At 44.7% G+C, this 27,723-nt stretch overlaps 1 protein-coding gene across 1 annotated transcript; it reads left to right on the plus strand.

Moving 5' to 3' along the window:
• The first annotated feature begins 149 nt into the window (after nt 1-149).
• per3 (period circadian clock 3) lies at nt 150-26,171 on the plus strand. Its single transcript, XM_076268939.1, has 23 exons — nt 150-407; nt 5,468-6,030; nt 6,659-6,724; nt 6,876-7,033; nt 9,858-9,976; nt 10,134-10,335; nt 10,994-11,045; nt 11,290-11,432; nt 11,555-11,633; nt 11,944-12,050; nt 12,974-13,130; nt 14,425-14,533; nt 16,298-16,426; nt 16,709-16,817; nt 17,037-17,172; nt 17,282-17,424; nt 17,528-17,710; nt 18,698-18,946; nt 19,819-20,609; nt 21,778-21,970; nt 22,541-22,724; nt 23,424-23,574; nt 24,262-26,171. Exons 2-23 carry the CDS (start codon nt 5,633-5,635, stop codon nt 24,388-24,390), a joined length of 3,987 nt encoding a protein of 1,328 aa, XP_076125054.1. The 5' UTR covers nt 150-407; nt 5,468-5,632; the 3' UTR covers nt 24,391-26,171.
• Nucleotides 26,172-27,723: the final 1,552 nt, after the last annotated feature.

The following is a 27,723-nucleotide window of genomic DNA, read 5'->3' on the forward strand; positions in this document are numbered from 1 at the left end:
TCCACGTGAGAGAGCACCACAGCCGATGAGAGCCGCCTACGTCGTGGTCACGCCCAGAATGCTCGTCTCAACCAATCAATCGGACCCTAGTAAAGTGTGTCAAACAAACCAGGAACGAGTGGGCGCGGTTTAGTCTTTCCAAACTCACGTTGCTTAATGTGTCAAGCTCATGATTGAGCTATCGCAACAGTGTTCGAAATTAGGACAAAGAAAACTAAAACAACGCTAACAAACTTCGCTGTACTTTCAAGCAGTTCTCTGTCTGGACCCGAAGATGAAATATTGTGTTGAACGGGGGAATATCTCTGGCTGAAACATTGTACAACACACGAAGTCTAAAGTGGGTGGATAAATCTGTCCCAGGTTCGGTAGCCGATAAGTTTGGCGGCTGGACGCTGATTTTGAAGGTAAAATCATGTTTACTAAATGGTATTTAATTGACACGATGCGCTGACAATAGACCACATATACCTGCACAGTAAATGTTTCTCGTTAGTAGCAGTTGATGGCCAACTCCGTGTTAACAGTCTAGCCAGTTGGCTAACTCGCGGCTTTTAATTTCGTTTTCAATGGGTTTACTAGGTGTTTGTTATGGTAATTTCAACGACTGAGCTCTCGATCGTGATTGAAATTATTTTATGGAATGGTGGTGTGAAACGGGGATGCTTTTTGGTTCCAGTGAAAGTACCCCGTGTCTGCAACATGTGCAGAAGGTTACTCCGCTTCTTACAGTAATTCCATTGTAGCTAGGCCCGGTAGCCACCGCTAACGTTAGCCTGGCGCTGGTATGATCCGCCAGGTGTCTACATCACCTGATTGATAACTGTTAGCTCAACAAGTTCAACAATTATGTAAGTTTTGTCTCTGCATCCCATATTCAATACTCCGTATCTTAGCATTTATTTATAGTAACCTCCGATCCTGTATTCCTTCAGACACCATCGGCCTTGATCTATAGGGCGCTGTGACCTGTAGAGCTGGTTGCTGGACGCTGACAAAGGCATACCGGTAGTATCAGTGGGTGGACCAAGGTACTAGTTGGGCTTTACTACAAATAGACCCCGCACCAATGGTTGTCTCTGTGGAGAAAACATTGTGTGCTCTTAAGCTGTTGGGAGTATGATCACTACAATAACCAAATGCTGCCTTGTTGTGAAAGTGCACTTTTAACAAATTCTTATTCACAGGACTTTAAGTCTTTGAGGTTGTGGTGAAGATTCTCGGTAAAAGGAAAACTTTGCACAACATTGTTGACCACAGATGAAATAAATGAAAGTTGTTAGGCCTACCTATGGTTTCTCAATCAGCTGTGCCCAGCAAATCATTGAGTAATACTTCCAGCCAGTGCCATAATAGATGGCATAACGTCCCAGGGATTCCAGTGGGAAAAGCATTGGGTTTATTGTACAGGAATTTTAATTTCACAAGATGGTTTTCTCCTACCTGCAGGTAGTCAATTTAGGTTTCCACTGTGCTGGTTGGTCTGAAATGTAGTAGGTCATTCCCAGGTGTGAACTCCTATGGAGGTGATAGGGGCTAGCCATTGGTGACTTCTTCATTCTGACATTCTTAAGCCTAGGGCTGTGTATTGGCAAGAATCTGGCTGTACGATGCATATCACGATGATACACGGGTTACGATTCAGTATATTGTATTTCAGCACTATGTGAAAGGCAATATATTGGGGAAAACGTATATATAGAAGACACCATCATACGCATAAAATATAAGTTAAAAAAGTTTGCTTTAGACCTACAATTCAGTACACTGTACACGTTATTGATATTTTCTTACACCCCTACCTAAGCCTAGTATGTGCTTGCCGAAGTCCTCCATGTGTATTGCCTTGTTGTGCTATCTGCAGTCATAGACGGTGTCAGATTGCTTGCTTGCGGTGATGCAAGCATCAGTGCCAGGCATTTAACAGTGTACAGTCTGTAGATCCTTCTCTTCCGAGAGAGCTTCTCACAGTCCTGGTCAGATGTGGTTCCCTCAGGTGCTGCTGTTGGCTGAGAAGCTCTCTATGCTGTCACTGGGTTAACAAGTTCCTGTGCCAGAACTCTCTTTGACTCTCTCAGACACTCTTTGTAGTCACTCTTCTACTTGGCTATAATAATGTTTTTTCTCCTGCGCTGGATGGATAGATCACAGCATCCATAGGCCAGTAAAAAAAGAAGAGCCTCTTTCACCAATCCTTTGAACCATGCTTGAACTGATAATATCCAACCATCTTATCCAGCAAATTGGCACAGTTCATGTGTTTTTGGTTGCCAGAGAGGCATGCTCGCAGTGCCACTGTGGGTTGGTTGCACTTTTGCTTACTTATTTTCACTTACTTCACTGACCCTTTCTCTGTGGGGTCAAGGAGTTCTTGTTTGCTCAGCCAAGCTGGCTTGTTCTGTGTTTAGTTTTTTTTTTTTTGAGTCCCTATCTGTTTGTGAGGCCCTTTATTGAGCAGTGCTCCAGGCATCCAAGAATCAAAGACTTTTCATATCCTGGAAAAGCTCCACCCCTATTGTCCATGAAAATGGACATATTTAGACCTATAGTAGGATCTGGTAAAATCCAGGATGACCTGTACTAGATTCAGCATCCCCTCACGTCCTGTCCAGAGTTGGATGTTTCTGAAAAAGCCAGTGGAGCTCTTTGCCATGACCCATCCCTTGATATTCCTCTTTGTTGGATTTAGGAGGAGAGCATAGTGACTGAAGCAGAGTTTTCTCTTGACCTTCACCAAGCTCACATCTATTGTCACAAACCCATCTCATGGCTGGGAATTGACTGTAGTTTAGCAACTTAGTTTCCACCTCATGCACTTGGTTCTTTTTTTAGTAACCTGAAAACGCACATTCACAGACGCAAGCATGTAAGTTGCTTTTGATGAATGCGTATAAGCCATTATTTCTTGCCATACTCATTTATTTGTTTGTTTGTTTATGATTATAGTTGTCTGAGAGAGGCACTTATTTTGTCCCCAGTAGTCTCTAGCCTATTCATTGGCAGATAAAGACTGGCCATGGTGACGTTGCAGCCACAGCTGTACAGTTTACAGGAAACACCTGTAAGGGTGTTGCATCATCAGGCAGGTCAATCTCTATCCACGACTTGGGATGACATTTGGGTGATGGTTAGGCTACCCCCGTTTTCCATTCATCTTGTAATCCATCAAACTTGCCTAAATCGTATGGAGCTATTGCTACTGTTTAAAGCACAACTGAACACAGACTATGGAGAGTGAGTCTAAATGTATGTAGGTCATTTGCTTCGCCCACCAGTATTTCGGATGCATTTCCTCGGTTGTGGGACTTGAAAGTGATGACATTGTCTAAAATGCACGTCACATCCACCTAAAAAGGCAAGCAAGCAAATGTCCGACTCTGTGTTCTTAATGGATCATCAGGCTATAGGTTACCCCAAAATATGTCTGTAGTTGAGATGTTCTATATAGAGTGACAATGATGTCAAAACTTTTGTGCCATATGTATGGTCTGTTTGGTCATGTCAAACAACAAGTGTCATATACCATAATATCATGACTGTTGCTTATTTGCTGAACATTAAGTTGACAGATGTACTGTGCTTTTTATTAATGTTGAGCATAGCTCTTTGACTTCAACTGGGAAGACAACACCACAGCAGGGGACAAACATGAGTCACCCCGTTCTCCACAAAGACATAAACACACACACAATGCACACAGACAGAGAGACAGACTCATACGTGCACACATACACACACACTCTCCCTCTTCCAGCTCTTTACTTTACCATGACTGAGGAGAGAGGAGTAGTAGGAGCCTCCCTGAAGAGAGCAAGTGAACGAGATGCTGTTACATAACACGTCAGCGATGACACAGCCTGTTTTCCAGCCGGGGGATAAGCACTAAAAGGCTGTTGTTTGGGGATAGTGTTAACTGATATAATCTCTCCTGTCCTCTCTGCCCCCATAAGTTAGGATTCCAGTTTTTCTCACATTGAATTGAATTGAATTGAATTGTATTTGTGTTGGTAGGTGAAGGGAGGGGAGTTCTGTGTCGGGAGTCAATAAAATGAATAGCCTATAGTTATACTTGCCTTGCACGACAAGTCGATATTGACAAGTAGCTGTAACGTTATAGTGTGCTAGCCTCGACAACCCAACAGTATAATATTCTACAGGATTTCATCCCATTTCAATAGTACAACATAGAAAATCATTGTGTGGTGGTCAATTTTGATATTGTGGTGGACCGCCACAAATTAGCAATGTATGGAAAACACTGGGAGTCAAATTAGGAGGGTTGTTTGTAAAACAATGTGTTATTTGTGCCCTCCACCACACCACACCACACCACATACTCCCGAGGGGGAGTACAGTCTCAATATGAAGATGCCCTCTTTGCTTTTAATCCTATTCAACGAAAGATTTTTGTGTCAATTTGTGGAATTTCAAATTGTGGCACTTGGCTCCTGTTGACATGACATGGGCTGTCCATCTGCACACAACAGCAGGCCTGAATCTGTCATCATGTCCATTCTTCAGCTGTTGGCCTGCTTGGTGGGGGTCTCAAGCTTTTCTAAACACCTTATGCATATAAAGAAACAATTACCAAAAACCGCAAAAACGTTTTGAACTGTGGGTAAAAATCGTTATATCTGTCCTGTGATGTTACTTTCAGTGTTTTTCTACGATGCAGGCTTGCATTTGACACTGTTATTTGTACACATTGTAACTATAGAAATCACAGCATGTAAATAGGAAAATGTTGGAATTCTATTCTAAGTTACTACTTGGAGGTTGTAACTATAGAAATCGCAGCATGTAAATAGGAAAATGTTGGAATTCTATTCTAAGTTACTACTTGGAGGTGTAGGCTAATGAAGCCGGCCACTTCGAGGCACTTCTGCTAAGCTAGGTAGGCTAGCGGTGGGTGCGTCAGACCGAGTAAATACACGCACGGAGATGAGACGGGTGTATTGACTTATCGAACTCTGGGGAATACGGTGAATAAGCTAAGTCCCAAAATGTCGGCGTGTTCCTTTAAGCAAGTTATAATGCAAAACATGTGAATATTGCAGATTCTGACTGAAGTTAGCTGACCATTTATAGGTCCACTTAATTTTCTAAGTCTATCAGTTGCCTGATTAAACCTGTTGCCAAAATTGGCAACTTTTTGAGTCATATTATACCATAAAAAATGTATGTTATTACTCATTCTAGTGTCCATGTCATCTGACATGAAAAATACAAAACACATAAAGCAAATAAACACATTAAGCATAAGTAACCACTTTATGTTCATTGTTTGGTAGTGAGTTTTTTGGGTGGGTTATTTTCAGGTTTTTTTTTTTTTTTGTGCAGTTTCAGCAAGCAAACTGCCTTACAACAGGACTTAGTCAGAGAACTCATTGTAGGTCAGTTCCATAACCAAGGATCCAATGCTAGTCACGGTTACTAACCAGGCAAACCATCTGATCTGTGTGTGCAGTGACAGGATCATTCCCATGCAGAATCACCCTCCCAGATCCTTAGCAGCAGTGACCATGGAGCTTCACATAGACCGACAGTAGGAGGAGGCCACAGACCACACCAGCAGAGGCCGTCACCCAGCCGGACAGCCACAGGAACAGGCGAGAGGGAGGGAGGGAGTGAGATGAGTGGAGGGAAGGAGGGCGGCGGGGCCAGAGACGGCGAAGGTGACTCTGCCCCGGCGGACGAAGAACAGCAAGAGGTCGAGCGCGAGGAGCACTCAAGCTCTGAGAAGGAGGAGGTAAGGGAGAGCAGCGGTGCGCTGAGAAGCGATGACCAGAGAGGGGCCACGGTAGCCAAGATGACGGCGCCCCCCACCGACGGAGAGCAGGGCCAGAGTGACGTGTCCGTCGGGGAGCAGGGTCAGGATGATGTGGAAATGAACACCTGCCATGACTCCAACAGCGGGAACAAGGCCAGTGCCGGCGGGGCCAAGAAGGGCGGAGGTGGCGCGAAGAAGGCCGGGAGATCCAAACACCATCACAGCCACAGCAGCACCACGGGCTCCAGCAGCTCCAAGAGGTGAGGGTACACCTGCAAGGGTAGTCATTGTGGTGCTATGGGGGTTGCTAGGTTAAAATAGTAGATACCAGGATCATGTTGGTTGCTATGGTGGTTTTCTGTGCCTGAAACTGGAGTGGATGAAGGCCAAAACCCATAAAAAAATCTGTTTTTAAAAATACCTGGCTCTGTGTGCATATGACCTTACAAAACTGAAAAGTACATAGCAGCCTTGTCCTTTTGAAGACCTACAATACAAAGTTTGAATGAAGTTTAAGTTAAACTGTTTAAGTTGAAACAAAACCAAAAAAAATTGATCAGCAGTATAATAATAATTATACATGCAATGTAACAAGATGGATTCCTTACCAAGACAGAAGCTGATGTCATTCACTTTCTCCTGGAGATCTACTCGCTATTTATTTGCGGATCCTCTACGTTCCTCTCAGTGTCAGATTGATGAAAATGTCATAATGCTGCTTCAAGCAGAAGAAAAAAACTAAAATACTGTGTCTTCCAAAGATCAGTTTTACTGACGAATGTCTGGTTGAGCTCACTGTCTGTTCTGTAAAAACACAAGTGGGGAAAACTCTTATCTTATTGTTGTTTTCCAGTTTCTCACACCCTCCTGTCTCTTCTCTCTTTACAGCTCCAAGTCTGCCACAAGATCATCCTTCTGTGGGAGTAGCCAACACACAGAGACCAGTGGAGGAAGGTGAAAACACACACACTAGTTCCCAGTTATACTCATGTACAGTAGCTCTCAGCAAAAAAGCTGTGTTTCTGCTTTACCTCAACTGAGCTGTTTGAAAGGTGTGCCTTTCTGCCATCATGACGTAACTCTGTGTGTGTGTGTGTGTGTGTAGTGAGCCCACAGAGCCTGGGCGCGAACAAAAACACAAAGAGATGATGCAGACGGTCCAGGAGATGAAGAAGAGGATTCCCTCGGAGAGGAGGAGCCGCAGTAAACCCAGCACGGTGGAAGCACTCCTCTACGCCCTCAACTGCGTCAAACAAGTACAAGGTAAAATAACTGGTCTGCTCAGTGACAAAATCAGTTACTTTACTTTTACCGTTGCTTATTTCTAGTCTATCTGTTCCCTAACACAAGACTTCTCAAACATTTACTCTTGTGTAGAAATGAACTTTTGTTGACTGGGTATTTAGTGTTCATACACGGCATGACTATCATGAGTAATGTATTAATAAAAACTCGCTACTTCCTGCCCCTCCCTCCCGTGCTGCTCCCGTGCAATTGAAATTCTCCTAAACGCGCATCTCATCTGTGATTTGCTGGAACAGTTTGTTATGTTTTTATGGGCTAGGTTTGCCCAGGTGGTTTTTGTTGCCGTTTTTGGAGCCTGGGCTGTCCACAGAGATCATGTTTTTTTTTTACAGTGTATTCAGGACACAGACAGCTAGCGGTTGGTTAGGGGATGTTTGCAGTAAGTGACATAAAATGTTTTAGCCTAAAAAACGTGTGGCATCGCTTAGAGCACCTTTAATTAATAATTAAAAGATACAAAGACTATTTACAAAACTAGGCTGATGAAGCAGTCTCTGTTGTGTCTGTGGAGCCTCACAAATTAACTCTTGACCTTCAGCAGGGGAATGTTTAAGTTATTTGTTATGTGCCAAGGCTGCTCTCACAGTCACACTCAACTGAAAGGGGTTACTTGACCTATAAAGGATTCAAGGATTTATATTTGTTGCATACATAGAGATACTGTTGTAAATCATAAAGAGCAAATCAGAAGATTCTTGGCAAAAATGTAAATAGGAACAAGACAAATTGGAGATAAATTAGTCAGTGAAGTTAACATCTTTTTTTTCTTTTTCATCTGCACTTTCCATCTCCGTGGAAATGACAGTATTTGTCTGAGGATATAATTGAACTTGAGCAGACTCCACATTTAAGTACTGATTATTTAGTTATGAAGCATAGAAGCAGGCATGGAAGTGATTTCCATAGGCTACAGACCATAAACCCCCTTAATTCAACACTGCTCTTGAGAAGGTTAATGTCATAACATGATATGCACCCCGAACAGACAACAACCACAATGAGGTGGTGATGCCAATAATAATTGCTAATTTGTTAGCACGACACAAGGCACAATCAAGCATAAATGGGTTGAGGAATTAGTAGTGCTTTTGGACCATGACGAAGGCTGACTTGAAATTAGAGTTGAGTTTGTACAAGCACTGCACTAGTATTAAATTAGCAAATTGATTTTGCGTCGTAATTAATAATTTCCACGCTTTGCGCAGTATACAAATCAGACAGCCATATGTTAGTGGTGAGACCCCAAAACAAAGACGGAAAGGGAACGGCTGAAGGACAGAGAGGGAGTGTAATAGTAGTGACACAGCAGATATGGCTAGATGATGCGTAGGGAAGAGGAAGTTCAATAGAGAGATAGAGAAAGTGAGCAGTAGGAAATACAGAAGCATGAGGATCTCCGGGAGGAAGGGAGAGATGGTAGTGCTCTAAGCGATGCCACATGTTTTTTTAGGCTAAAACATTTGTTGGCACTTACAGCAAACATCACCTCACCATCCGCTAGCTGCCGGTGTCCTGAATACACTGTAAAAAATGCACAAGGAACAAGTAGAGTTGGGTTGGGCTGAAAGAGCAGAGCAGAGTTGGACTCCCTTAGGCTGAGCAGCATGTGGTGTACATAATCTCACTCTTCAATGTCTAGAAGTTATGCAATAAGCTGGATCAACCTCTCTCTCTCTCTCTCTCTCTCTCTCTCTCTCTCTCTCTCTCTCTCTCTCTCTCTCTCTCTCTCTCTCTCTCTCTCTCTCTCTCTCTCTCTCTCTCTCTCTCTCTCTCTCTCTCTCTCTCTCTCTCTCTCCCTCCCTCCTCTCTCCTCTTTTTCTCTTTGTGTATTCTCCACCCACAGCATCTTACATGATACAGTTCTAGACTAGACTCCTAGACTACACTGTGCTAACGCTTCCTTACATGGCCCTTGGATATTCCCCAGAGTACCACCAGAGAGACAGCCTGTGTGATTCCTGAAAGCATTAGCTGCCTCCCCCATGTTAATTCAGTTCACTAGTCTACTTCATTTTCTGAGCCTGTCCTGCATACCTATTGTATGTTTTGACATTTAATTACACAGTTCAGTTGCTTTACACATTATCCAACCATGTTTTATTTTTTCTTTATTTTTAATGCAGACCTGTAATGTGGTTAAGAGAGGGATGTACTGCAACATTATGACTGTACAATACCATCTTCTTGTGGCATTGCTACATTGCCCTCTTTTTTTTTCATGGGCCTTTAGACAAAAGCAGTTGAATGAAAGATAAACAGTGATGTGCGCCGATGTCAGGGCCATGTGTTGCATGCATGCTCGTGGGTTCTGACATCACCAGTTTGAAATAGCACTTAGTTTAGGTAAAGGGTGTTGTGTATGGGTTCCGTCAATTTGATCTTGCTAGGTTGCTTCCTTGGTGTATCCTATCTGTTTGTGAAGTGAGCTCCTAGCTGAATCCAGCAGAGCAGTTCCAGACTGCAATGAGTGCAGGACTGATAGAACCATGGTGACTGTTTTGTAGTGCTATATCTGGTTAAACTTACTCATGGGTACATTGTATACAGTACATATAATGCAAAGTAAGTAATCATTTCAATCAAATTTAATCATCTGGGAGGAGAGAACTTCAAGTGCCCCATGCTCTGTGGCTTGATGGAAGTTCTACCTATAAGCTTTTCAGGATTGACCCCTCTGAATTTTGCCCACTGACTTCTTATAGATGCTGGCCAGCCTGTACCACTGCTTTCCAAATTGCTTCATATGACAGTTGATTGTATGTTTCTCTGGTGTCCCCTGCAGCTAACAGTGAGTATTACAAGCTGCTGATGAGTCACAGTCAGAAAGAGCGCAGTGACGCCACCGTGTGTTTGCTGGAGGAACTGGACAGCATTACCTCAGAGCATGCACTGAAAAATACGGTAGGTGTCTGCCCCTCCAAAGTGCACACATGGGACATATTTTTTGCCTCTAAAAAAATAATATATTTTCTAAAATCACTACTCCAGTACCATGTAACTGCTGGATGTAGTTTGTGGTCACACCATTTGAACTATGTGTGCGTGTGTGTTTGAGCAGGATTCGTTCGTGGTGGTGTTCTCCCTGACCACTGGTCGGGTGGTGTACGCCTCAGAGCAGGCATCCAGCATCCTCAACTGCAAGCGCCGCTTCCTGGAGTCGGCCAAGTTCGTGGAGCTGCTCTACCACCAGGACGTCAACGTCTTCTACTCCCACACAGCACAGCCCCACCTGCCCCCCTGGAACGTGGGCTCAGATAGCAGTAAGTAGGGAAGAGAGACAGTTTGAGAGAGATAGACAGTCATGTTTGACCTTCTTGTACATGATGTTTTGAGAGGGGCTGTGTAATCTGTTCTACTGTAGTGCTGGAATACTGCCAGCTACACAGAATGGCTCTGAATTTCTATACAAGGCTAGTAGTCATGAATGGTAGTTGGGGTTTATAAAAAATTTTTTAAGTGACATGATTTTTAACTGCTTTTAGTACATGCCAATAATTAGGGGTGTAATGGTACACAAAAATCACGATTCGGTGTGTACCTCGGTTTTGAAGTCACAGTTAATTCTCGGTACGGTAAGCCTGTAGGTTCATATTAATATTGATGATGCACAACGGGAATAGTAAGGTGTCAAATGTTTTTTGACACTAATTGACTAAACTGACATATGGTCCGCCGCTTAATATGTTTTGGAAACTCAATTTTAAAACGTGGCCTGCCCACAAAAAAACGAATACTTGTACCTTTACACCCCTGTTAATGATTGAAGACAACACACACTGATATTTCTGCATTTGGTCAAAGATGCAATTTTGTTTGACTGTGCCCGATTTTATGAAGTGACCAATGATCTTTAAATGCTTTTAGTGCATGATGATGATTTAGAAAAACACACACTGATATTTCTGCATTTGGTCGTAGATGCAATTTTGTATGAATGTGCCCAAGTGAAGTCCTTCTTCTGCAGAATCAGGTAAGACTAATGAAATGTCTGCATTATCTCAAGCCAGCCCAGGTTCTGATTAACATCTCTCTGTGATATTTGCCAATGGACTTAGAGCTTTGTAAGAGGATACAGTAGTGTATATCCATGTATATTTGAGCCAGTCGTCTGGTTCTAAATGAGACCTAGTTATAGTTGGGCTAGATTTTTAATACAGTTTTGCTGTTGTGTGAATCCATTAATTAACCATATTGCGTTTTTACGTGTTTTGCAGAGGGGGTAAAGATCGGGACGGGGAGATGCGTTACAACCCATTCCGCATCACTCCGTACCTGTTGAAGGTGCAGGGCCTGGACGAGACTGAGCAGCAGCCCTGTTGCTTGGCACTCGCTGAGCGCATCATCTCAGGATACGAGGGTATGGTCCACCAGCCACATCCATAGTCATGTGATTGATCTGAGACCTTATTCCTTTTTGGCTGAGACCAGCAGCTGTATTTAAAGAGATGCTTGTGTGTGTGTGTGTGTTTTTCCAACTAGCTCCTCGAATCCCCATGGACAAGCGTATCTTTACCACCACACATTCCCCAGGTTGCGTTTTCTTGGAGGTGGATGACCGGTCAGTGGCCAACAGAGGCACTTTCAAAATCACAATCTCCTCTTTTCTTTCTTTCTTTCTTTCTTTCTTATTTTCTTTATCCCTGTCTAGCTGTTATTCTCTGTGTATGTTAGGGGTGTGTGAAAGCCTATTTGTCTAATTGCTGTCTTCATAGTGTTCACCCAAGCTGTAGCATTTGGCAGACTTTAAATGTCAACTTTATTTCCTTTAGGTTTCATTGTTAATCAACAATGAAACTGACTACAGCGTTGTCGTGAAATAATCTTAATCTTTGTATCTTTCCTTGTGCGTGTGTTTGTATGTTCTATAGTGCTGTGCCTTTGCTTGGATACCTCCCTCAGGACCTGATTGGCACGTCCTTGTTGTCTTGTCTTCACCCTGAAGACCGTGCACTGATGCCAGCCATGCACCGCAAGAGTATGTCTGACCTACATTACTTCACAGATTACTGCTCCTCTTGATGTCACAGATGTGACCTCTCTGTCAGTGCACTGAACTAGTCATGGCCTCATCACAAATAGCATCTAACACACAATCTTATTGCCATCAGATTATGACCATTGGCTCTCTCAAAGATCAGTCACTAGCTGCTTCAGGGTGATTCAGATATGATGCTAACATGCTGACATTATGCGGTCATGTGTGAACGACACCGACACACATGAGCAGAATCTCTGTGTGGTTGAACAAGTTGAACGTGGTTGAACACGCACATGAACAGAATCTCTGCATGTTCTTCGCTTCGTTCAGACACAAGCTCATTTACATAATGTCTGTTGGAAATACTAGGAGGGGAGTAGTGTAACAGCCGGCTAAGTTCAGAATTCCAAATGGCCGGTTATGTTGTTCAGATATACGGCCCAAACGCATGACATCCGCAGAACATGTAGACTTACACGTACTGTAGGTCTGAAAGCAGCTACTGTCACAGGTGGTTGTTGTTATGGCTCCAACACCTATTCCATTTTCCTCACTCCATGCCATCAGATTTCTCTGCCACCCATAGGACTGCGTTTTCACACCTCACATCCTTTTGTCAGATTTCTCTTACTACTCACAGCGTACATGTTGTACGTCCTCTCAGATTGCAGCTAGCATGCAGAGTTGATTGAAACTCAGCTTATGGCCTTGTGTGGATGAGTCACAAAGCGGACGCTACTGTAACATCCTGTTGACGTATTCAACTGCATCTTTTATTTCAAAAATGGATTATAACGATATCGTCATTATGTCGAGTTCACAGTCTAATCTATGCGGTCATTCCAATTCATTCATTCATTTCAATCCATTATCTCTCAATATAATATATCTCAATATATTATCATTCCCCCCTCTCTCAGTTCTCAAGTACGCTGGTCAGCCCCCCTTTGAGCACTCCCCTCTCCGCTTTCGCTGTCAGAACGGGGACTATGTGACACTGGACACCAGCTGGTCCAGCTTCATTAATCCCTGGAGCCGCAAGGTGGCTTTCATCATCGGGAGGCATAAAGTGCGCACGTAAGTGCTTACACACCCACGCACTTTAGTTCTTTATTTGGATTGACAAGTAGGGTAAGTATCATGACAAGATCTAAATTTAACTGAAATGGTGTCCAACAGACGCACACACACACACACACACACACACACACACACAGACGCACACACACACACACACACACACACCCACACACACACACACACACACACGTGTCTGTCTTACTGACAACACTTATATCTGAATTATCTGACAATACAATGACAATACTGGCAGCACATTTGCACACCTCTGTAGAGTCCAAATTTCCCTCACGGGATCAAAAGAGTATATGCTGTATACTTATACTTAGGCTTGAGAATTAGACTTTACTAAGGGAGGCAGTGTGCACATGTTCTCCACAATGTCACCTCCCCCTATTAGTCATGCACATTGAACTAGCACTGGCTGAGTCATTGGGGCACCAGACACTGATAGACCCCTTTCAGATTGCTTAGATCTGTTTACTCGCATAGAGTTGCAAACTGCTGTTAGCTTGCAATTTTGCTCATATTTGCACTTACTCTCTCAGTATGGAATGTTTTTTGTGACAAAATGAAGTAAATAAATGAAATACATAAATTAAATAAATAATTAAAATATGCAATAAATAAATTAAATATAAATATGATCTGAGCTATTTTTTTATTTTTTTATTTTTTTTATTATTATTTACTTATTTATTTATTTCATGATTTTGCAAATAAATTGACATTGACATTGCACGGTCTTGCAGACCTACAGTATGTGTTGGCAGAAATGGAATACTGTGTTTTACCCTGTCTGCAGGTGCTAGTAGCTTTTTAGGGAACCTAAACTACAGACTAATGCAGTTTGAGAATGAAATTAATTTTTATATTCAGTTTTCATATTAGTTTCCACTTTTTCACAGCCTTTGTTCACAGTTCAGTAACTCACAGCACCTCAGAGATGTACCTGATATTATCAGAGCCACCAGACCTTACATTTTCCATTTCTTCCAGGTTGTGGTTGGCTGGGTTTCATGTCAGTCATCAGGTCCTTCGTTTCAAAATGACCATTGGTTTGGTCAGTAATAGTCAGTGTTTGATGGACCTTATGTGGAAGGTCAATAGCTGAAAAGTCAGTCTAGGTCACAATTGCTGTGGACCATTGTTTTTTTGGGGAGGGGAAGGGGGGTATAATTCACTCATGCATTATTGCTCAAATAAACACATAGCAATAGTTTTTTTATCACCACAGACAGACACAGACAGACAGACACCCTCTCAAATGTCACTTGGTTTTCCCCCACAGTAGTCCACTGAATGAGGACGTGTTTGCTGAGCGCAGTAAGTCTGAGATGCCAGTTATCTGTGAGGACATCAAAGTGCTTCAGGCAGTCATATACAAGCTGTTTTTACAGGTAATTCAGGAACACACACACACACACACACACACCAGGGTTGTGCACAATTCGAATTGTAATTCTGCTTCCTGTTTGCTACCTCAATTGACCGATCCCAAGCCCCTCCTCCCATTGTCAGTCCCATAGTTACTGTTGCTAAGTCGGACAAGTTTGCAGGAAAGTGTGCGAGAACGCGTGTTCAACATGGGGACGCAGCGCCCTCATTTAGCCTAGTGCAACAGTGTATGCTGGATTTCTGGGCGTCAAGTAATATTGATATATTCAAAAATCAGAGGTCAGAAAGGCCTTCAGTATGCAGAAGGACACATTCACAATGTCCGCTGTCATCAACGAGGTGGAACACCACAAACTTCAAAGGACAAAAAATCCGGTGTCGTGGATCTTGCATGTTAACTGGATAAACAGCACGTTATCCCGAGCAGGTAGTTTACCTTATTTGCTGCAGATGTGACTCTGATTCAATAAACAGGTCTGTGCGAACATATGGTGTTGACGTGTCCATAACAAAATCTAACCATATTTCGAGGATTAGTAAGACGGGACCAAGTGCTGCAGATCCAAGTTCACGCAACTTGGGAGAGTGACTAGCCTGTTAAGCAGCTCATGTTGGGGAGGTGGAGAGATAGCTTCTCTTCGGTAGGCCGAGAGTCTACTTATTATTTTGAATGGCTGCTTTAGAAGGAAGAGTTCAAATAAACATGATACAAGTGTATTGAAAAGAAACCACTCCGAGTTCAAACCCATACACGCATGACATAGGTTATCTGCAGTTTGCAGACGTGGTTTGTCTTGCACTAGACTTCATCATTATGCTATAATTAATTTAAACGTGGGCAATGTAGTAGGCTAGGTCTAATATTGGCGATTTCGAGACTGCATAGCCTATAGCAAGGCATAGTTTTGAATCAGCACATGATTCGATCTTTAGAAGACATTGTCTATCTCTCGTTCAGCCATCATAATGCATCGCAGTAGGCTATTATTGCGTTTGTTGAAAAAATGATCATTAGCCTATTTCTGTCAACAGTCTTCTATCCCAAGTTAAACATGGCAATGTAGCAAAGCTGAAAGTATGTTCTTGATGTGTGTAATGCGATACGTGATTGAAGGTGTAGCCTTTTGCGCGTCTTCCAATCGTATGAATGTGCGAGTTCAGTTCCTGCAAGGTAGGTATATTTTTTTGCGTAGGCTTATGTTGTCGTTTCATCAGTGGAAACCAGATTTAGTTATGTTTTTGTGTGTAACAAAAACATGAAATGTTCCTGTGAAAAGGGAACATTTTCGTAGGCTACACACACAGATTTCTTTACTGAAAAGTAGCAGCCTATCCAAAGTTATGCAAAGTTAGGCCTATGTGTGTTAACGTTTCACACGGTCAGGATATCGGATGTCACTTCTACAAGTATCTCAGGCTTATCTTTGAACCTTTTTGAGCTCTTTAGTTATTTAGTTACTTAGGTTACTCGCAAAAGAAGCATTATAGCATTCGCATAACTGGCGTATTGTCATACAGAACGGACACTAGAAAATTCAAAATTGACCGAGGTTGACCGAGGTCCTCCGAAGTCCTCATTGTGACATAGTAAAAGGGGGCGGGGCTTGGGATCGGTCAATTGAAATGCAAGTGAAATTCAAATTGAATTGGAATTTAAGAGCCAATTTTAATTCAATTCTGGAATTTAGCACAAGCCACACACGCACACGCATCAGCACACCCATAACCCTCTGATATTCCCCATCCTTTCTGCTGTCGTCCCACAGCCCGTGCACAACAACGGCTCCAGTGGCTACGGCAGCCTGGGCAGCAACGGCTCCCACGAGCACTACAAGAGCGTGGCGTCGTCCAGCGACAGTAACGGCAACCTGTGGGAGGACTCCCACCGCGAACCGGTAAGCGCCGCATCGAACCACCGGCAGGCCGTTCTTTCCCTCACCTCACTGTATTGATCCAGTCTCCAGATGTCTCATCTTCTCAGCTCAGTGTGCACGGCTTTCTCTCGCTTGCTTTGTCTCTCTGTAATGTCACTCGTCTTTCCCATTCACCTCTCTCTCTCTCTCGCGCTCTCTCTTTTTGCTCTCTCTCTTCTGAACCTCTTAAAGTAATCTTTCCAAGCCTATTTCTTGTTTTGTTAATCTCAAATAACTGACATATCTGTGGCTGTGTGTGTGTAGATGACACTACAGCAGATTTGTGCCGACGTCAATAAGGTGAAGAACTGGGGCCGGCAGGCTTACCTGGACTCCCGCAGTAAACTAACTCCCCTGGGGAAACCGGCCATAGGTGAGTTACCGGCAGCCCCAAGAAGCTCACTGTCCCTTCAGCATCACCTGCATGTGACCTCTCAAGGGCACGAGTGGTGGGAGACTCTGACTGTGATCTGTAACAACCCCAATGGTCTTGTCAGCCAAAAGATTCCATATGGTTGAAAGTAGCCAATCAACCTGTCATATCATCTTTGTTGTCCTTTCTAACCCATCTGGTTTCCTGTCATTCTCCCAGAACCACGGGTGCCCCACACTCCAGCTGCCCAGAACACCGGGGTCAGAGGTCATGTGGAGCAGTCGCTGGAAGAATCCAGGAAGCAGCCACACATTCCGTCCTACCAGCAAATAAACTGTGTGGACAGCATTATTAGGTGTGTGTACTTTTCCAGTCTGTTCAGTTCTCTACTCAATACACCCCTCCACTATTATGATCATCATCATATCCTGTAATGTTCATGTATGAAATGATGTGTCCCCCAGGTACTTGGAGAGCTGTACGACGCCAGGGCTGAAGAGGAAGAGTGAGTCACACTCTATGGCGACCTCCTCCTCCTCTTCCTCCTCCTCGTCTGAAGAAGACAAAGCTCTCACTGCTCCATCAGAGGACGTGACCATCCCCAATGGTGAGTGTCAGCCAAGGGCTCTGTTCACAACGACAACCACAGCAGCATCAGCAGCCCCCCGGCAGTAATAGTATATGTAGTAATTAGGCTTTTCCTTTCATAGTGGGGACCCTTGACAGCCAGGTGTCAGCAGTCTCGGCGGTGACGGTGGCCCACACCACTGCAGCAGTGGTCGGGGCTCCGCTGACGGACATCGACCTCTCCACCAAGGCCATGAGCGTGGTGTCCGTCACCAGCCAGTGCAGCTACAGCAGCACCATCGTACACGTGCCCCAGCCCGAGTCAGGTGAGCCTCACATCAACACCTCTATTCCTCACATATAGTTCAAATAATAATAATAATAATACATTTTATTTAAAGTGCCTTTCATGACACCCAAGGTCACTTCACAAACAAAAAAGATTGTTAAAATCTCATAAAAATAAAAGTCAGTCAGTCAGTATATAAGCCGTCTTGAAGAGATATGTTTTAAAGGTTGTATCAGCGATAGCGGGGATACATCACTTCTGTTGATGTTCAAACAAAACAGAGAGCTAGCTCGCTAGTCCCTCCCCCTCCCTCCTGTGCAATTAAAACTCTCCTAAATGCGCATCTCGTCGGTTATTGGTTGAAACGCTTTATTTTGCCTTTGAGTGGGTTGCCAACCCTTGTTGGTAGCAATTGTTTTTGTGTACAGGTCTCGGAGCCTAGGCTGCCTACAGAGACACATTTTTTTTTTTTGACGGCCTGCTTATGGGGCAGAAAGTTAACGGATTGTTAGGAAAGATTAGATGAATGTGATAATTTATGTTTGGGCCTTTTTGGGGCGTCCAATCGCTGATACAACCTTTGTGACTCAATTACTGACTTTAAAAGCAGACTTAGTGTCTGATGTAGTCTGGCAGTGAATTCCACAGCTTGGGGGCGATGTAGCTGAAAGCTAAAATGCACTAAATCATCTCAAAATGTAGAATTCATGAACATTTCAGTTTAGTGGCTAATTGTAAGTGAGTTTTATGTAATGTCTGACTTGCTGTAATAGGTCAATTTTAGTGTCTAACTTTTAAATGCTTACTATCCTGTTCATAGTGGTCACAAATGATCCAGTATAAGTTTAATGTGAGGTTCATTTACTGCAATCCCCACTTTAGTGTTTAAATCATCACAGGTTTTATTGTTTCAGCTAAACTACTGAAATGTTGGTCCCTGTGGTTTCTTAGCCTTTTGCAGACCAAACTGTGTGCAAACTCAACCCAAGTGTTCATGCTGCTGTCTGACTCTCCTGTCCCTCAGAGGTGACCGCCCTGGAGGACGCCCCGATGGGCAGCGAGCCCACGGACCAGACGCCGGCGCGGCCCCCCCCGAGCTCCGCGGCGGCTGAAGAGTTCCGCATGGTGGGCCTGACCAAGGAGGTCCTGTCGGCGCACACGCAGAAGGAGGAGCACGAGTACGTGGACCGCTTCCGCCACCGTATCCTGCAGAGCCCCTACAGCTCCTATCTGCAGCAGGACACCGGCAGCCTGGCGCACTCCCACCACAGAGGTACAGCCCCCCCGCAAAGCGGGATACACAGCGGAGTACACCCTGAGTATGCATAGGGCCCGTGTAGAACACAGCAGAGTACACCCTGAGTATGCATAGGGCCTGTGTAGAACACAGCAGAGTACACCCTGAGTATGTATAGGGCCCGTGTAGAACACAGCAGAGTACACCCTGAGTATGCATAGGGCCCGTGTAGAACACAGCAGAGTACACCCTGAGTATGCATAGGGCCCGTGTAGAACACAGGCAGGATTTTGTTCACATTCACAACAGCCAGTTGTATCGGACGTCAAAAAGCTTATGAGTGGGGGGACAGTGGGTGAAGGGATGATGACAAGTGTAGTGGGATGAGTGTGTCATTGTTAATCTAATCTAGAAGGTGCTTTGTTTTTGTTGTGTAAAGGAAGAAGTGTGATGTATGTATTATTGCTGCATGTGTTTTTTGACATTTGTAATGGGGTTTGTGTGTACATGGTATGAAAGGTGGTTTGATTTGTGTCAAGCGTTGCAACATCCACATACTACATTCGGTTATTTGGTGAAAGTCAGTCGGTCACTTGGTTATTTAAAATGGCACAAACAGTTGTGTGGTGTGTAGAGTGATGAAGTGAATCAACAAAGGCCTTGTTTACAACTTCATCCTAGTTCATTAAGGTCAGAGCTAGACTCCAAGCCAGGGATTAGGTCTGGCATTGGGCCTTTTGACGGAGTCATTCAATGGCAAAATTACACTAGCAAGCTAAGCTAGTGTACACTTTGGTTTGATCCATTTACAATTAAGGAGCCTTCTGCATTACCCTAGAAATAGATGGCATGGAGAATAGCTGGTCTCTTGACGTCTCTCTCTGTCTGTCCTTCCGTCCTCCCTGCAGGTGATTATGTCATGCAGCCAGTGAGCGCGGGCGGCTTTAAGTCCAAGTCGGGCAAGCCCAAACACAAGCGCCCCAAGCCGCAGGACTCGTCCGACAGCCACGGCTCCACGCCGCGGCCGTCGCGACGGCCCCCCAACCCACCGCACTCCTCCTGGCCCTCGTCCGAGTCGTCCCACCCGCAGCACGCCGCCGTTGGTGGCTACCCCATGCCCCCTCCTCTAGTGATGCCCCTCCAGCCGTCGGGGCCCTTCTACAGCGCGGAGGGGGATCAGATGGGGGGCCCCAAGCAAGGCGGCGTACCGGCGATGCCAGTGGGCGCCATACCCATGATGCCGCAGCCCGACCCGGCCTTCCAGCAGATGCAACAGATGCAGCAGCAGACGGCGCAAGGCCTCAACCCATACATGACGCCAGTCATGGCCGTCATCCTGCCCAACTTCCCCACCTACCCGCCAGGCTACCCGATGTTCCAGCAGGCCCAGCCCCTGGCTCCCTTCAACATGGCCGCCTACCCCCCTATGGCCCCCACACTCTTCTCCCCCAACACCCTGGTCAACCAGCAGCAGCAGCAGCCACCGCTGGGCATCCCCGTGCCCCCCGTGCCCGGCTCGCCGCAGCCCTGGCTGGGGGAGGAGGATCTGGACGAGGCGCAGCCGCCCGCACTCTTCTCCAGCTCACGCTCCAGCTCGCCACTGCAGCTCAACCTGCTGCAGGAGGAGCTGCCCAAGCCCGCCGAGCCCCAGAGCAGCACGGGACGCCCCGAGAGCCTCCACGAACAGCACAACAAAGGGGTACGCACGCCTCCACGCCAGCCGTCTTCACCTCTTGTTTTGTCTCCTCCGCTCTCAGGATGCATTCTCCCCCTACACATGCCACAAACCGGTGGAACATGCATTATACATCCTAGTCTATCTGGGAGTTTGTAGTAATCAATGGTAACAATCACTGCAAGGGTTGTTTTTTTCCTCCTTTTCATGTGTACCAGTGTACGGGGAGAAGAGTGCATGAATAATTTGTGAGGTGCTTGAGAAAACCTGCCTTGCATATAAATACACGCTCTTGCCTAAGCATTGGGTGGAGTGACAAACAGCTCTTTCACAGTGACTTCCTTCCTGTGATCTTATATGTTAACCAGCCCTGTACACTATGCAAGGCTTCTTCGTTTTGCATTTATTGGATATAACTCAATAGTAAAATAATACATTTAGTTCACCCATAAGTGAAAGAAGCAGGCCTTACTGGGCTACCTTGGTAGTTAGCATTTGGCTTTTAATAGAAAAGTCCTGTTTCACACAGGACTTTTCACAGGTGTCGGTGTCCTTTTATGCGTAATTATTCAGCCCTACGCCATGGCCAAATTATGAAATATGGACTGTGAAAAGTGATATGTATTTTTTTTATGACCATGTCTTTTATTTAAAATGTGACCAGTATTGTTTATTTTTAAAAGGTCTATCAGGGATGCCCTGTAAAAATACAGTCTTTGTTCCCTTCCAGTCTAGTGCATCTCTGGGGTAGTTAGCCCAAGTGTTGTGCTGGTCTTTGACTCCACGGTGTGGCTAAAGGTAAATGGTTGGAATAGACGTATTTCAGTTTGAACAGACGATGGCAGTTTGAACAGTAATGCCTTAAAGAGAATGTGTTTTTTTAAGCACATGTTTACTCACTACTGCTAGTTCTGACTTAAGTGTTGGAGTGTATAACATTTAAAGTTTGAAGAAATAATCCAAGGCTGTAACCGCCTCAAAAAACTAACTTTGGCATCAATCCCAGTGGCACTGATAAAAGACCAGGGGCCGGTGTCCCGATAACGTTCACTTTTACATTCGTAGAAAAGTACCTTTTGGGATATACGTGACAGTGTTATGATCTAGCTTAAGGTAGAGGTTCCGAACTTTGTAGCGTTAAGAAGGCTTTGGGAAATCAGCCCCTGATGACTTTAACTCTGTGCGTCCACAGGAGGATGCCCCCAGTGAGTCAGGGAATCAGGACGCTCTGTCCACCTCCAGTGAGCTGCTGGACCTGCTGATGCAAGAGGACGCTCGCTCGGGAACCGGCTCCAATGCCTCCGGCAGCGGCTCCGGGGAGTCGGGCGGCTCACTCGGCTCCGGCTCGGGTTCGGGCTCCAACGGCACCTCCACCAGCCACACAGGTACCATAGCGACACCCAAACGGGCCTCAGACACAGCTGCATACCATCAGCTTTTTAGACCGAGGGCCAAATCTGTAATTGCATTGTCTGTATGTGTATACTCATATACTCACAAATAGCCCAAACTGCTGAAGGTTGCAGATGACCTAGCTTCTCAAGGGAAAAGGTGGGGAAAATACACCTGTTCCGTGTTTTAGGTCACTGGAGAGTCTCATTACGTTTTGTGAGCCGTAAGTGTTGTTCTGCCCGAGGGCCCTGCTTCCCAAACTCATCAGCTGCGCCAGAGAAAAACCCTTGAAACATAAATAGCCTTTAGATAATTAAAAAAAACTTCTTTGGTGTCTCATAACCCAAATGTCTTGAAACAATAATAGCCGGTGGGTAATATTTTTTAAGAACTAAACTATGTCAGTGGGAGGTTCTTTTTTTTATTATCTATGTGGAGGGCACACTGGGGGATGTTAGTGGAGCTGTGTCTATGTAATTAGCTTTCTTGCTCTATCAGAGGGCTAGTGGAAACGGGGTGATAACGTGTCGTGTGCCTCTGGCTCGGTCCCTTCCCGTGAACAGGCAGCAGCAACAGCAGCAAGTACTTTGCCAGCAACGACTCGTCGGACACGTCCCGCAAGGCCCGCAAGAGCCAGGAGGCCCCGGAGCACGTCCACTTTGAGCACGCCGCCGTGCAGGACTCGATCTGGACCATGATCCAGCACACGCCTGAGACTGTCATGATGAACTACCAGATGCTCCCAAGGTACCTCTCCCCAAACAGCAGAACCCCCACACACACACCACCCCCCCCCCCCCCGCCCCTCCACTCCCCAATACACACACACACACACACACAAACACACACACACACACACAGGTCCTCGTGCATTCAGAGCTAGCAGGCCTTCTGAGAAGAGGGCCTCTCGGGGGGCCAGCGAGGAGGAGAGGAACGTCAGCCACTGCTTCAGGGCTTCCCTCTCCGTTCACTGGCTCTGGCTACAGGTGGCACTCAGCAAGGTCTCTGTGCTCTGAGGTAGGTGGTTTCAGCTCAGGCTCCCAACTCAGGTCCTACCTACTAGTCGGCACTCGCCAGGTAAACTGATACTTATATGAACTGATCATATAAATCCAAATGCTTAGTGTGGTAACTCTAATAGCTGCATTTGTGCATGTGTAACAATGGGGTTGGGGGGGGGGTCAGCAAGATTGTCCAAGTTTGTGTGTGTCCAGTGGTGTGCGGGTTCATCTGAACGCACCCACTGCTATAATTCAACTTAAATACAGCCGGGGTGTGTGTGTGTGTGTGTGTGTGTGTGTGTGTTTGTATGTGTGTGTGTGTGTGTGTGTGTGTGTGTGTGTGTGTGTGTGTGAGGCTGTGTGGTAGGGTGTTCTCTGTCTCTGAGGCCTGTTTGGTGTGTGTGCGGTCGTGCTCCTGACTGTTTCCCGCTGGCTGTGCACGCAGGGACCAGACGCAGGTGCTGAAGGAGGACCAGGAGAAGCTGCGGCTGCTGCAGCCCCTGCAGCCCTGGTTCACACAGGAGCAGCGCGAGGAGCTGGCCGAGGTCCACCCCTGGATCCAGCAGCACGGCATCCCGCAGGAGATCGACACGCAGGTCCGAACAGACCGAGTCCGCCAAACCACACAAACTAGCCTGATGGTATAGCATTGGGCTTTTTGCCTTTATTCAGATAGGACCGAGAGCTGTGGAGGAGAGAGAGATTGGGTGGGATCGGAGAATGACTCAGATTCACATCTGTGGCACTTGGACCGAACCGGACACTGCAGCCACTTGCAGCACAGTTCCCCACACAGTCTTGTGTCTTGGCTCATTCACACCCTCATCTGTTGTTTACATTCACAGCATTAGTCCATTGTTGGTGAGAAAACTGGTAAAACTTCAGACCAAGCACAGTGTTACTTTAAACTTCAATGAAACTTGATAAATAAACTAGAGTGGAAGGAACTGGAAGTGGAATTCCCGTAAAAGACACCACTCCGCACAACAGCTGTCTAAACCACCAAACATTTGTCAGGCTTTTGGCAGTTTTATGTCACGCCATTTTTCACTGAGGTTCGGTGCAAGCACAAGGCAGATCAACAGAGCAGCAAAGAAAGCAAACATTAAAAAGTGTCAGAATGGCTTTGTCTCAGCTCTTAACCACCACCAGTAAGCACTGAAATGAAGCACTATTTTATTTGGACAGCTTGGACAGTTGACGCTACATTAAACACTAATAGCCCTCTCCTTTACTCTCTCCCTCTCTCTCTTTGTTTTCTCTCTCTATGTCCCTCTCTTTAGGGTTGTGTGATCTGCAGCACCATGGAGGCAGGACCAGGCTCTCCGCAGTCCCCCGGCCCTCCCACCTCGGTAAGCTCCGTGCCCCAGGAGGAGACCCCCCAGGAGCCAAGCACGGCCCCCAACACCTGACCGGTCCCTGGGCTCCACCCCAACAACCACCACTTCATAAAACCAACAGTTTTTACCCAACTTGTTTACTCTGGGGAGCCGTGGAGACGAAGCACAGAACTTGGGTCACCCAAATGGATTCTATCACATTTCTGTTCCAACTTTGGTTGCTGCTGGCATCGCACAGACAAACCTCTGCTACTGTGAACCCTAACCTGACATCCAGGTCATGAATATATGTAAACAGTACATATACATATTTATATTTGTATGCCTGTAGTCGTGGCAGTTTTTATTTTTGTAGGTTGTCAGTCAGTCAGATGTTTTACTGCCGGCCTCAGTAACCCACTGGGCTTGGACTCGGACTGTAGTCCGATTGCGTATCTGCTCGACCGCGTTTTGAACTTATGATACCGAACCGGCGGCCCTGAATGTCAGAGGATATGCGTGGATGCCGGCAGCTCAGCTATCCACAGGGGGGGTTGAAAAGACATCCGCAGTGCTTGACCTGGAGAGTGAGCATATGATGCGTGGGAGTGGTAGACTTGAGCACGTATGCTCCCGGTTTAACGCCGTGCTGGATGGGACCATGGCTGTAGGTCTTCTCACACAAAGCGCACAGATCGGTCACCACTGGTCTCCTGTTTGTGATGGTCAATTGTGGTGAATAACTTGCTTAAAATGTCAAAACAAAACGAAACAATATGATTGTTTTCTGCTTTTTTTTCTTCTCCCATACAATTATTTTGAATTCAGTCCTAAAAACAGAAACACATTGTTTTCATGTCCATGATTCCCATGCATTGATTGAAATGCAGAAGGACCTCTAAAGCAGAGAAATGGGATTGAATCTCCCCATGGGATAGGTCTGTGTACAGCACATGCGCCAGGCCAAACAGTCTCCTACTCGTCTGTTGCACAATTAACTGTAACTGTGGTATCAGTTTAAGATCGTTAAGTTGTCTCTCTGTTTCGATGTTTGTACAAGTGAGAGAAAAAAGAAAGAACTGCAGCTCTGAAGAACTGTGTCGTATGATTGTAATAACCATGTGACTATCACAGCCATGGCTAGCCTTTTGGCTGTAGATATGGTGTCATGGGTGCTTGCCTGTGTATCTTTATTCCAGCAGTGCTTAAGCGTTGGGTTTGTGAGGCCTTTCAAGCCTGTTGTCATTCTGGGTCCTCGGGGAGCCTGAGAGCGAGAGGTTGAGGTTGCATCTTGGGAGCAATTATTTGTGCATCACACACGTCAGCAGAAACTGCACACAGATAAGATGGTCATAATGGAATCGAACCTTCATTGCAGTTTTTTTTGTTGTTTTTAAATTTATTAAAATGTAATTTACATGTCAATGCCAAAAAAAAGAACAATTGGCTCATATGTGGCGCTCTTGAAATTTTTCATGTCATATCTTTTGTTTCTCTGTGGATGTCACTTTTAGTATCGTCTATGAAAATGAAAGTATACCTTTTTAATGTGTGTTTGTTGGGTAGGTTATTACGTTTTCACGCTAAAGACCTGGGAAAGGGGCCAGTGTATTCTAAAACACACACCAACCACACAGCAAAGCAAAAGAAAAACTGAAGAACTGTTGTTTTAGCCAGTTTTTATCAGAACCCAGAACCAACTAGATTTTTTACAATTTTAAGCGCAAAACCCATATTCAGAATATTACAGTAAAAGTTTATTTTACAGCCCTTAATTTGCTAAGTGTATTTAAAAAGAAGCCATTTTTGTCTTGAATTCAGGGAGGAGGTTTGTGACACCATGAAATGTCTAAATAAAGATCACAACTACTTGAGATCAGTCTTCCTGTAATTTTGTTGGATGTAAAGCAAATATCACATGAAGGCCCTATAAGGTTATTGATTTTATGTATACCGGTAATACTGTGTGAATTCTGTGTCTAAAGTATGGCCGTTCATCAATTAATTTTATTTCCATTTGCATTTAATTATGCGAATTTTTAAAAGATCAGTTTATCACACAATGTTCCTGCTTTCAGTACTTAACGATTAATTCATATCTATTTCTTTATGCTTATGACCTATCTGTTTAATATTCAAATCTATCCATCGTCCTGGGTCACTTAGGTTCAGCTGTTGGAGCGGTGCTTCGACAGATAATAGACAAATAATTGAAAACTATTTTCATTTTTTTTATTGAGTATAGAAAATATGTATATATTACACACACACACACACACACATACATACAAGATTCCTGTAGACCCCTGAACAAGCTGTGTTCTGTTGTGACCAAAGTGCTAAATGTTTCCACCCTCCAACTAAAGTGTCGAAATTGAATTGAGGACTGAATTGAGAACTGTTAAGAATGAAAGACCAAAATGTGAGGTTAAGAAATATGCAAATGTTTGGCTTTGAACTTGATTTTGCATAAAAGCCATTGCTTTTCGTTTTGCTTACTTTAGGACACCATGTAAGTGCAATCATGCTTAAGGGTACATGGATTGTTCAGAACTACATACACAAGGGTCTTACCAAATATAATCGGCTTCTCTGGATGAACTTAGATTCATGCAGGGTTTGAATTATTGCAAAGTACTTACACTAAGAGCTCCATAGATTCCCAGCCACTCTATTTCACTTTCCTGAATGTGTGAATTGTCTGGCAGAAAATGGAGCTTCATTTTCTATTCTTTCACCAAATGCCACCTGCAAAGCTTGTAGGATTGAGAGGGAAACCTAAGCTGATCAAGTACACACAACTCTGCCTGTTTTCCATATTTGAGTGTGTATTTCAATACAAAAATTCCCTGGTTGTTTTGTTTATTTGTCACAATCACCCTCTGATTGGGTAATTGCTCAGATAGCTCTATCCTCATATGTGTACACGCATGGCAGGTGTGCTTTTTTCTCCAGAGCAACTAACTAGTGAAGTAGAGTATAAACAAATGGCTGATCAGGGACAGATAAACCGCTCATTTCCATAAATCCACATTTTGGTTTTGCTTGATACAAGGACCACATTGCTGAGAGTACAAAACAAGCAGACAAAGAATAGTGGCGTCCTGAAGCAGTGAAGGAGCCATTACGTTCTACTGTGGTTGAAGGCATATTTAATCTGACAAGAGTGCTTTGAACTATGTTGCTTTTGTAGGGCCTTAGAGGATTTATACACTTGCATTCTCATATCCTCCATTGGCAGGCAGTGGTGGTCTGATTGGTCAGCATATGTTCAGGAAATGGTTTCATGGAGTTGCACTTCATGTCAGCTTTGTCTAACTATGAAAATAAGAGAAACAATCTAATTTTTTGTGCTGTTCTGACACAGTATTAACGAATTACCTTCCTTTTTACTTTGTTCATTCTAAAGCCATATTAATAGCCCAT

This window comes from Alosa pseudoharengus, unplaced genomic scaffold, assembly GCF_046254945.1.
Source record: "Alosa pseudoharengus isolate Yale_2024_CS ecotype anadromous, Long Island Sound unplaced genomic scaffold, YU_APseudo_1.1 YU_APseudo_1.1_scf_5, whole genome shotgun sequence".
Taxonomy (NCBI): Eukaryota; Metazoa; Chordata; class Actinopteri; order Clupeiformes; family Clupeidae; genus Alosa; species Alosa pseudoharengus.

Coding starts and splice junctions, on each gene's coding strand:
- per3 (XM_076268939.1), top strand. CDS start 5,633: ATGAGTGGAGGGAAGGAGGGCGGCGGGGCCAGAGACGGCGAAGGTGAC. Junction 6,725..6,875: donor ACAGAGACCAGTGGAGGAAG/GTGAAAACACAC, acceptor GTGTGTGTGTAG/TGAGCCCACAGAGCCTGGGC. Junction 18,947..19,818: donor GGCGCACTCCCACCACAGAG/GTACAGCCCCCC, acceptor TCCTCCCTGCAG/GTGATTATGTCATGCAGCCA.